At 28.2% G+C, this 12,939-nt stretch overlaps 1 protein-coding gene across 1 annotated transcript in view; it reads right to left on the bottom strand.

Moving 5' to 3' along the window:
- The window catches only part of LOC103307742 (homeobox protein engrailed-1-B-like), a 6,052-nt gene extending 2,592 nt beyond the window's left edge, over positions 1 to 3,460 (bottom strand). The window contains exons 1-2 of the mRNA XM_008180001.1: positions 3,409 to 3,460; positions 2,325 to 2,774 (exon numbers count right to left, since the gene is read on the bottom strand). Coding sequence (XP_008178223.1) covers positions 2,325 to 2,774; positions 3,409 to 3,460 — 502 coding nt within the window. The remainder of the gene's footprint in view (positions 1 to 2,324; positions 2,775 to 3,408) is intronic.
- Between the last annotated feature and the right edge of the window lie 9,479 nt (positions 3,461 to 12,939).

The following is a 12,939-nucleotide window of genomic DNA, read 5'->3' as shown; positions in this document are numbered from 1 at the left end:
TATGTCTTATACGAATAATAAATTATTATTAATTAGTTAATGTACTATTTAGTCACAATACATACCCCAACATTTAATAATTTGATGTTTTTATATATTATTACTATTATACATTTTTCGAAATCATCAATTGTTATTAGGCGACAAAATATATGTGTTCCTCCAGCGGAATTGCACAGTTACACAGCACTGGTATATTGCTTAAGTATTTTTAAACGTCAGATTCTACTATCTACAGACTACAATAGTACAATTATATTAAAACTAAGGAACTACTTAAAAGATAGGTACAGTATTGAATATACTTTGGAAATTTGTATCTGATAACAAGTTACAGTTTGTTATTTATAGTAACATTTAAAGTTACGTGTTATTACGAAATATTTATGTTTATTTTTTTAACTAAACATAGATAAGACAAATCAATATTTGTTTTTAAAAAGAGTTCAAGAGAAAAATTCAGTACAGAAGTTATAAAAAAATATAAAAAATATTAAAACATTATAGTTACAGAATATTACAAAATTTAATAAACTAATAAATAATATGTAATATGATTATGTAACCCTAAGGCCTAAACACCCAATATCAAACTATATATTATATATTATGTTTTCTATCAACACAAAATATTGATGACACATTTGCACATGTTCACACGAGTACATATATTCATCATGTAATTCCACCGGTTTTTATTTACCCGAAATAAAATCAACAAAATGTAGGTAATAGGTAGGGGAACATGGGGGGAATGGCGGCCACCTAAGCGGGAGTTCACGTATCTTCGGTAATAAAAATCCAAATATTTTACTGTTGCTTACATTAGAACTATAAAGTTGTTAGCTACTACTAATATAAGTTTCAAATTTTTTTAAGTTAAATGCAATATTTAAAAAAAAAAAACGCAAATGACCGACAGGCATTACCCATATAGTGGTGTAATACAAGTCGCACAAAAATACATGTAAAAGTATAGGACAAAATATAAATTTCTAAAAATTATACAAATAATGATCAAATTAATATGTTGTCGGTACAGAGACACTGTAATACTTAGTAGGTACTACAAAAGTGTATAAGAAATGTTAGTTTGTTGCATTTAAAAAAAATATTGCTATTATGATAGACAAATACAAGGCTGTATCCCAACAGATTTGACTTAAAAACCATAATATTTAGATGAGCCATGAGCAAATAATTGCAATCCTCATATTATCAAGAGGTAAATAAAACCATTGATATGGAAAAAAAATAAAAAGTATTACCTTCAGACGATTTTCAATTAAAAAAAAAATATTACATCGAAAGTGATAATAAAATTGATAACAAACTTTTGGTGGGTAAAATTGTGTTTTTCATTTTGAGACATCTGGTACTAGGTTTTGATAACAATAATTATCAAATAACGTGAAAATCTAAATTTTAGCTATCATATTTCATGAGATATGTCACTGACCGACATTACCCACTGGCCGCCATTCCCCCATACCTACCCAAAAAGGGTGCATATACATATATGTTTATACATATAAATATTATTTTGATACATACAATAATTTTAAAAACCATGTAATAATAAAAAATATAACAATATAAAATTAATAAATAAATAAGATAGTCCATAAATTTATGTGTAGCTATAGCGAAAATAGTTGTAATTTGTAGATGTTACCATCGGTGGAGTTTATTTGTTTTTCAGTTCAAAAATACATACAAATAAAAATATCGGTATGACGGTACCTGTCATAAAATTAATAGAATTTACAATCACCCGTTCTCACGTACGACGTACAGTACATTAATAGAGCGGTCGGCCATTGGGCCAAATTTTATTTACCTGTTTTATATACCTATAGAATATTATTATAATTTATTACACAGGTATTGGACACAACAAAAATGTGAAATTTTTAAAGGGTACGGGCAATCGGGCCATATACGATATTTATACCTAACATAATTCCAATTACTTATAACTTTGCAATTTAAGTAAATTAAATTAGGTAGGTATTCATTACCGATGCGTATGTAACAGATTACTTACTATTCAACCCCGGATACGAACATGTGGTGTCATTGTCTCGTGTATGAATTTTATATAATAACAATACATTTTAAAAGCATTTACATTTACAATTTAAGTTTAAAATATAACGTCTGATTATAATATTGTCTGTATACTCATATGCTAGTACCTAGGTACCTACTCAATTTTTTTATTTGTGAAAATTACTGCGAGCGTTATTACTTATTAAAAAAGTATTTTATAATGTTAATACCTACGAGTATAAATATATAATATATTAATAATATGAACTTACTTGACGACTGTGAGGAAGACTTCGGTGTTGTGGTGAGCGTGTGGGTCGTAGTCAATGTGTGTAAAGAAACAGGAAAACCTTTATTTTCCAGTAAATGGACATGAGGACAGGGATAAATAAGATAGGCGCTTTCGGTGGGCGCTCCGCAATTAACTCCGAGTGGCATATGATTTTCCATACTCCAAGCATTGGAGTACATCGGTATCAGATGCTGTTGCCGTTGCATTTCCCACATCTTATAGCTCATCATATTCCATGTATTTACTTGCTGCAGAAACTGTAACCGCTGATGGTCTTGCCAGAGGTTTTCTGTACGAAATGGCACCAATGAGTGCTCAATGTCAATGTCAGGTTGCTGTACACGATTCTCTGCAGGTAGCGCATCGTCATCGTGAGTTTTCGTAGCGAAGAGCACATTGTCGGCAGTAATTTCCGTAGCGGATTGCCAGTCTGGAAAAAATTTTAAAACATATAGATATCTATATAATTTTGGCTTTCTTGCCTATTGCCACCAGTATAAAACACATCCCATTTGATACCCCGAAAATACGGTTACGCTAAAAACAATTCATTCTGATCGTCAAAAAATAATGAATCTAAATATTAGTAGCTAACAAAAAATTGCCAATCGCTTTACAATCTATATATATTAACATAAAGTCCAGAATATCAGCAAAAAATAATACCACGTAGGTGCCACTTATTTTTTTTTTTTGTATTTATAAATATGATTGTAAGCCACTTAAAAATAATTATTATTCACGCGGTGTAGTCATACAATTTATTGTGGTTTTATTGTTTTTAAAAAGAAAATCAGTAACCTATACATTTAAAGTTAAATAATAAACCGTGATGAAATTTTTTTTGAATATTTATTTTAAGATTTAAAATCATAGCATTAAGTGTTTTTTTTGCCATACAGGCTACCCTAAAATTAAAATGTGGATACCTACTGTCAAAGAAGAAATTATTATTTTTATACCTACATTAAAAAAACACTTGTCTGAATCTTCACAAGTTAAAAATATTTATATCATTTTTGCGGAAATAGATATATAATGAAAAATATAAATTATATATTTACCTTCGATTTTGTAGTTGTCGCCGAAAACGTTACAATTTCCGTTTAAATCCATTTCTGAATGATATTTTAATATAATATTATATACTTCGGTAAAAAATGGTCAGGTGACAATTTGTTCAGCTGTTAATGCCAGAATAATAATAGTGTAGACAAGATATCAAATAAAGAATGATTTAGTTTCTGCAGAGTCCTTCCGTTTTAAAGCGATGCGAATTCGACTGAGAATCGAGAGCGCACGCGCTATTATTATTATTATTATTATATATTTATATAATATGTAGGTATGTCCCGAAGGCGTGACTGGACCACCTACTCCCCCGGCCCGTGATCGGCAAACAACCCTTAGTCACAGGTCGCAAAAATATTCTTACTTATATCCATACACTGTAGGTGGTGGTGGGGGGGGGCGGACGCATACCGGTATTCACTACCAGCTCGTGGTTTTCGCATTTAGTGTACGCCACCGCACCCGTTTTACTTTCAACGTTATTAAATTAACTGGGAGTCGACTAACAATTGAAATTATTAGAACTGTCTCTCATACACACACTCACAAACGGCCAACGCTTCTGCACTCACTTGTTGTAAAGATTTAATATGTGCCTTTAGAGTTTAGTTGTATTATACCTAATTACAATTATGATATCATGGCATTATATAATTAGATTTATAATTTATTATATTTTGTTATTTGGAATCAGATGTTTACACGCTTAAAATAGTAACTATGATGAATTAATTTGTGCAGTAAAAAATAAGACAAAATATTAGATTAATATTTTAAATAAAAGTTCAACAAATTATGATAAATACTGGATACTGTAACGGACTCTGACCTTAAGTCAAATGGGAAAAATAAACGCAATAAACAACAATGCAATGCGAATAATATTATAGCTATACTATATCTAGACAGATGGAACTCTTGTGAATACTTTTTTGGTATCCGATTCTTAGCAGTTAGCACATAAAATAATTTTCAGTTTCTCTGTAATTTTTCAGTTAAACTTCACTAACTATATCCCCTTTACTATCAACTTCATTATTTCGGGACTTACATTACAAATGGTCGATTCAAGGACATCTCGGCAGACGGATATATCAGCGAAACGATTTATCAAACTAAAAATAATAAATTTTTGAAAGTTATTCCTATGTTGGTTTGAATTTTCAAATTAATTAAATATGACTATTATTATGGTTAGTCACTGTAGGAATCAGTAATTTTTGTACATTGTATCGTGAAATGTGAAAAGATTGGCATATAAGTAGTGTAGGTACTAAATAAAATAAAAATTTTCGTCCGTTACAATGAATATTATTTCGATAACGATCAGTCGAACCGTAGTAACCGTTACGAATGCGATTTTAATGTGTTCATATTCTGATAATTCAAAATGGTTCTATGAATTTTAAAAGTTAACTGTCTGCTTTTTATATTTCAATAACTGTTTTTAAATCAATTATGAAAACAATAACTATTTGGTCGATTTATCGAAACCAAAATTGCTTAACGTACGATATTACTACGCAATAGATAAATCGCATAACGCAAACTAAGTTAAAATATATAATTAAGAGGATTGCAAATGGTAATTTATTTCAACGAAAATGTACTAATATTTTTTCAATCATACCGATTTAACAGATTACACGAAAAGGCTTCTGAAGATATTTTTGAATTCGTTAATATGTCTACTTGATATTGATAAGGCCACTTTTTAAGGTTCTTTCAATTCCTATATATTTTGTTTGAATATTTTAAATGTAATAAACTTTAAATGTTAATCGTTTGATATTTAAATTAAATATCTTAAATACGTTTATGAAAGATTGTAAAAAAGTCATAACCTAGGTCGTCACTTTCGGTAGAATAGTATTTTACTTTCACTTCCATCTTTGTTGAAATTGATTAAAAATAATAAAATAATAATTGTTTACGGTAACTATTAATCAGTCTTGAAGTTGGTTTTCATATATCTATTAAAAACACAGTAAATCAATACATTTTGAAATAATATTTAATTATAATACAATAACCGTGCTATGGAAAAAACTACTAATCGAGCATTCAAGAAAATCTCGAAGGGCAACTTTCTTTTGGTTTTCTATACACACAACATTTTATTCTTTATATTAGTATACAAGGTTATAATATCCTTTTCGTCAAAAATATAGATTAGAAATTATTAATATTAAATTATGTCACTATCGAAAATTATGGGCCAGTAAAAAAGTATTTCTTGAAGGGCCGAAACTACCCGATCTGGCCTTGGATACAACTACTTAAAATATAATAGATACAGTGGCGTCATTTCAGTTTTCGGAAGGGGGACTAACATTTTTGACCGGCCCATAATAAAACAGAAAAAAAAACAGTTTATTAATTATTTGCCGGCGCGGATCTACAAATAAAATTAGGGGGTCATTTTTTCGAAATAACAAAAAGATAATACACAGTTAAAAAATAATCAAAGTACATTATTAACTAAAATTGTACCTTTATTTAAGATTTTGAGTGGAACGATGAATGTATTGATTTTACAAAAATGTGTTCTTTTTAAATTTTATTTTGTGTCTGTCATCACTTTTTAGGACAGTAAAAGTGCTTGGATTTTCTTCAACAGTATCTTTTCTGATAGGAAAGTGAATCTAGTTGGTACTTAGCGAGGTCAAAATTAAAAATTTCCCAGTAACTTTCAAAAGTGACGTAAAATACAAAAGAAAAATTAAGGAAAAACGGAAATTTTTACGCAAAATCTGTGTTCGAGAAAATCGTTTTTGGTTTTTAGTGCAACTCTAAAACAAATGACCGTAGGTACATACAATTTTGACTGAGTTTTTATATTTATATTAGCATTTTCTATACGCCATAACATTTTCCAAATATTTTGACTTATTTTGAGCTGTTTACGGACATTTGTAGTTTTCATTTTTTTAATTTTTTTTTTCGATAAATATCAATAACATTTTATTTGTTGGTTAAAAAAGCTTAAAAATTTAATAGAAGATTCCTATTATGTTGTTTCAAAGGCGGTTGAAAAAAATTAAAAATCCATAGTCACAGTTTTTTTTTTTATAAGCATCTAAAGTTCAAATATTGACAAAATACGTAAAAATGACTAAAATTTGCAAATTATTTTGAGTTAGAAATTCATAAAAAATGTTCTTTTTAAATCTAAGATTTGAAAATGTAATACAAGATTCCTCATAATATTGTCTATCTTTATCAAAAAAAAAAAAAAATGTCTACAAGAAAGTCAAATTAAATTTTTATGAGCGTTTGAAATTCATATTTTTACAACATTTGATATTTGCTCGATTTCTCATGTGACGATTTTCTTATTTGATTGTAATTAAAAAACGAATAACTGTAGATACTTGAACATTTCACTGATTGTTTATATTAGCATTTTCTTTATACGATAAAATTTTGAAAATAATTTGAATCTTTGTAATGTTAACATTTAATTTTTTTTTTCTATAAATATCAATAAAGTTTTATCTGTTGGGCCTAAAAGTGTAAAAATTTAATACAAGGCTCCTAATATATTGTATATATTTTTATAAGCATTTAAAGATCGAATTTTGACAAAATTTATCAAATTTAAAATTGAATAATTATTTCGTAGTTTAAAATTTATAAAATGTTCAACTTTTATATCTAAGAATTGAAAATTTAAAACATGATTCCACGTAAGTAGTTAATTATGTTACCAAAAAATCTAAAAAATGCATTAACCCAGTTAATTTTTATAGTCATTTTAAGTTCCAAATTTGGACGAAATTACATATTACTAAACCTAGAATAACTATTTTGTTGTGATTTTATAATATTATCCGTCGGTACTTGAAACTTTTAAAGTATCCTATTATATATTTATGATAGTACACGGTTTGTTGTTGATGTATAACGCGTAATAAGTACCTAATTAATATTGTGATATGGTTAATTTGGAATTTATTATAGGTACCTATTATAGGTCAATTTTTTTTTTAATACCATAGATATAAGTAAATAATATGTCCTATACCTAGAGGTATTAACGGGTTCATACGTTATTTTTAACCGGCGTTGTGCAAAAACTCTCTAATGTTGGGTAACGCAATTCTAAAGAGTATCGTAATTTATTACTTTTCTTGCTCAAATTGTCAAATGTTTACATCCGACATCGAAGGCGTCATGTTTGTCATTCAATAGGCTCCCATCGGTTGATATCCTAGTTACTAATATTTAATATTATGCTTTTTAGACACCCATGTCCTTTACTAACTATATGGTCTATGAGTACTTACGTCATATAAATTAGATATTTACAGTGTTTAAATTCAAATTGAATCATAAATTCGTGAATTGAAAAGTGTGTTCCATTCGTAATGCCATTTATCGGTAGATGGCATTTTTTATGTTCAATATATTAAATTGTTTTGAATTGAATACTCAATTAATTTACCATCATTAAATACAAATAAAAATACATATTTATTTTAAAAATCCACGTTTTCTTTATCATAACTTTCTCACATAATATGAATAAATCAAATAGTTAAAATACTTTCAACCAACTCACAAGAAGTGCAATTTCTTTATCTCACCTTTCTGATGAGGTATATTCTATATAAGTTCATTAGAATATTCCGAATTTTTAGTGCGTGTAAGTAATATTCAAAAACTTGCTCTGCCGCTGTGTTTGACATAATTTTTGTAATATGGTTAGCTTTCTGGCTGCCCACTATCCAAAACAGCAAGTAAAAAAATGTAGGAAGTTACTACATTGATGATACTTAGTATAAGGTCTAATATTCATACATAATTTTTATACCCCCTTATTGTAATCGCTATTATTTAATTTATTCTATTTATTCAATTGTAGGTACTGAATTATGTGTAGTTACCAGGTCACCTATATGTTATTTTTTTTATATAAATGTTATCTTGCTATAATAAAATAAGATATAACCTAACTACCAAGTCCCTAATATTCTTAAATGACCATTGTTAGTTAACATTATTTATCATATTTAAAAAGTGTGTCACATATATTATAAAAAAATTTATAAAATACTTATTTACTATTAAAAATATATCCTGGCAACACATGGGAAAGTTATATAGTGGTGTATTGCTAAAAAATATTCATGGGTATACAACATGACGTGGTTAGATCTTAGATGTCAATAATATAAGCTTAAAAAAAAATAAAAAAATCGCTCAAGAACACTTACAACCCTTATTATAACTATCACACTACAACTGTTCAAGTATTTTTCAACAATTAACTCAATGACAAACATTAAAACAATGAAACCAAACAATGACTTTTTATTTTAAATATATTCTTAAAAATAAAATATATTTTGGCCTTTAAAACAAAATATTTAAAATAAACACTAACAAAAAAATAGTGAGTAGGTAGGTATTTGATTCCACATTTTGTGAATTGTATTTTGTTACTCACATTATGAAAAAAATTAACTAGACAAAATGTGTAAATACATGAAATTCCTTGCCCTACACACAAAATTTCAGAGTATCTAATAAACAATTAGTAAAATATAAAATATTTAACTAAAACCAAATAATTATGAATTAAATAGTTATTTTAAAAAACAAAACAAAATTATAAATTATAAATCTGTTGCATAATAGGTTTGGATTGAATTGAATGATACATCTGTTTAGCATATTATACCTGGTATATACAGAAAAATGATTTCCGTTTGTTGAATGTTGATGATTTGTTGTTAAGTTGTTAAGTTTTTTAAACACTTTATAAATTGATGTATTTGTATCATAATATATTAGTTTATTTAAGATTCATAAATTCTAAATCATACACCTTCTAATTACTAACTACTGTGTTTATTGAATTTTTTTTTTTTTTTAATGGGGCTGGTTGCCCAATTTCTAAGACAGAATTCAGGTCAGGTACTGTTAAATTGTAAATTTGTAACTTCTTGCTTCAATAGGCATCTACTGGACCAATATCACAGTTTCATCTCTATACTTAAAACTATTTTTTCAATTTATTTATGTGGTGCTGGAATTGACTTGGTAATCTTACCAACAATTTACATCTTTTAAATATAAGATTATTTGATTATGGTTGATACAAAAATACATAGCTATCAATTATTATTATTTTGATACTTGTTAAAAAATATTTTACTTTAATTAAAGAAGTTATGTTGGTTGGTATTCTACCCCAGTCGTAGTGTCGCAGTAGTCCTACATAATTTAAAATACATCTCTAATTGTTTTTTTTTATTCTGTGTTAGTGTTTTGCAATGTACAGTGGGTACCTACCATTGTACCATTATGGGTGTATAATAACCCTTTATAACTAATAACTAATACTCTATTTAAATATTTTACTCCTTTTTTTGTTTTAGGTAAGCTCTAATAGCTCTAAGAAATGGGTTTTGTACGAAGATAAATAAAAATAATAGAAAATGTTTTTTTTAAAACCGTTTATTATAAGTTTATAATATAAGTATAACTACTTTGTCACCCACCAATTCACCTCCGGACACCGACTCGCCACCGTCACCAGCCATTGGGGCCATCCGGTCGAGAAGTGGCCGCTCCCGCCATGTAATTTATGGATACTAAAATATCATACAATTAATCAATTTTAAATTTTAAAAAACATATATTAAATGTAGTGTTGAAACCAATTAAATTTTGAGTATCCAATAATTTTGTGGCCCTTTGTGTGGCACAGGTCACATTCACTGGGTATTTTTACACATTTTGGAATTTTACGCTTATTATTATAAATATTATTATAATTTTTTTTATCATATTCTACAATAATAAATGCATTTTGTATTTAATATCGATAATATTATGAATATACTACAAAATATATTGTTATTAACTAGTAATTTTGTTTTTACATAGAATAAAAATTCTTTAATAAATTGTGTATCGCCCAGTCTTTAAAAATACAGTCAACTGGGTAACAAAATATCTTCACTGGGCGACATTTGTGTCGCCCAGTTTACTAGCTTAAAAAATGCCCTGACAAGTGGCGATGCAGTCTTAAAACTTTTAACCTTTTTAATGGATATACATAATAATATAGAATAGGTACCACATTTTTAGTGTAAAAAAAATCGCCATGAAATAAATCAAAAACGCAATTTACGCAAATAAAATGAATTATTCAATAAGCACAAAACATGTAATCTTGATGTTTTGGGGAGGGGGGCAGTCATGAACTAAAACAACGAAATCGAAAAAAAATGAATACCGGTTATCAAAACCGAAATTGATTTCCGACGCCGAAAACGAAATCGGAAACATTTTTCGGTTTCAAGTCCTGGTATAAGGTATACAAACTTACGTAGGTCTTCCTAAAATTAATTTTAAACATTTATTCATTTGCCATGACAGAAGAATACAAATCTTTTAAAATCATTTAAAAAAAATACAATCGAAAAGTTATAGACCGGGGCACACTTTAATACTTTATTATATAAAATATAAAATACTAGATATTATAAATTATAATGCTAAGTGTCATGTTTATGATTGTATTACATATTGTTATAATATGCGATATGTAGGTATGTGTTTTAAATACGATTAAGAAGAGGAAAACGAATTGGACGCCGAGTGCAAATTATTTATGGTCTAAATAACAAAATATGGGTAGGTTAGTATCTCCATTGTATAGTGTGTATTACAGACGGGTACTTCGCATCAAGATATATCTGGTTCAATTAACTGACATATATTCAATATTTAGCAAAAATAAGACGCATTATGATATTATAAATATATGGCGCCATTCGGAGTACAGTTTTCTCTATTCGAATTTGTAAAACTGTCTTTGTTATTGAATTTGTAGACACTTCGTGACAGCGGTATCCGCTACCTATATCCTTTCCCACGGAAATGTCCAGAAATACTTTAAAAAGACTTCATTATAATTTATATTGTTGTTTATAAATATAATGCTCAAATACTAACACCGGACTTGGGAACGGAAGACGTCAGTCTTAATACAAATGCCCGTGAAAAGGAGAACCATTTGGCATTAATAATAATGTGTCGTATGTATCGAAATGCACCATCTTTGTGCAGGTATATTATATTGACTGTACCTCTACCTACATGCACAGAGAGTTTCAGTATTGAGTTTAATTGTATAAATATATAATATAGGAAACAGGCGTTAAAATACAATAGGTAGCTAGGTAGGAAGTAGGTATGAAACGGCATCGACTGCTTTCAATGGAACGTGCCTATATGTGTATATGTATAGGTACTATCAATTTAATTGAATATGAATCGTTATTTTTTACCGCTATTTTACACAGATCTTTGAATGAACCCATCCAAATAAACTTGCTATGCAACGATAAAAATGACTAATGTATAATATAAATAAAATATTATTATTATTTAAACATTTTGCATCAAAGCTCATACGTTCCAATAGAAATATTATGCCATTGTGCATAATACCTAATAGTAGGAAAAGAAACAAATGTATTTTTACCAAATTACATATTACATCATACCCACATAGCAATATTATAATTTTAAAATGTTTAGAAAAATGCAACTTGATTTTATTCTTGATGCTGTTTTTTAGTGTTGCTACTGTTTTGATCAGTTTCTAAAAAATTGTCTTTTTTTATAGATATGTAAATTGAAATAATAATTAAAAATACACAAACAAAATGGATATATAAGATCACTGGGTACCTTCATATAAACGTATTAAATAATACAAAAATATCAAAATATATGTTTTAAATTGGGAACCACATGAGGCATTTAAAAATTAATTAATAAAATAATAACTATTCATTTGAATAATAACTTTAAACCATCACAAAAATATTATTTTATTAATATTAATTATCATCGGGTTGTTTAGTGGTGACAAGAATGTAGATTGTGACCGATGACGGTTTAGCATTGCTATCAGTAGCCCAATCTAGGAAGAAAAATCCCTAAGGCTATATCTAACCGTATTGTTGGGTGCAACTGTTAAAAATAATAATAACTAGCTGAATAACCCGGCTTTGCCCGGGAAAAAATTCTGATTAATTCACTCCTATTGGGTGTAATTTGCTCTGCATAGGTATGGAAGCAAAATCATATTATATTTTAACTTTTAGCCATCCCGCGTGGCGTTGCCCGTGAGTTTTGATTATGGTTGTGCGAATAGTATATTATCAGGTAGATTGCGGACACAGCGAGATGGGAGATAAAATATAACCTTTATATTAGTACAGCTTTGTAGTTGAAAAAAAATGTGTATACAGTGTACCTAAAATAGAATTGAAGTCATAGTTGATCATCCCGGATTTTTAAAAGTATTTAATATTTATATATTAATATATTTTGGGGGGTTTTTTTATCGTATAAAATATAATTGGAGTATTGGTGTACGCGCGATGCATGAGATTATTTTTATCGATAAACTTCTCGGAATAATTATTATTGTTGACCTTCAGACGAATAGGGTAGGTTACAGGTAGCTGGAAACCCGCGAGCCGCCGTGCGCCTGT

The sequence above is a fragment of the Acyrthosiphon pisum genome, chromosome X, assembly GCF_005508785.2.
Source record: "Acyrthosiphon pisum isolate AL4f chromosome X, pea_aphid_22Mar2018_4r6ur, whole genome shotgun sequence".
Taxonomy (NCBI): Eukaryota; Metazoa; Arthropoda; class Insecta; order Hemiptera; family Aphididae; genus Acyrthosiphon; species Acyrthosiphon pisum.
The sequence above is the reverse complement of the archived record's forward strand: the minus strand, read 5'-3'. Positions and strand labels throughout refer to the sequence as shown.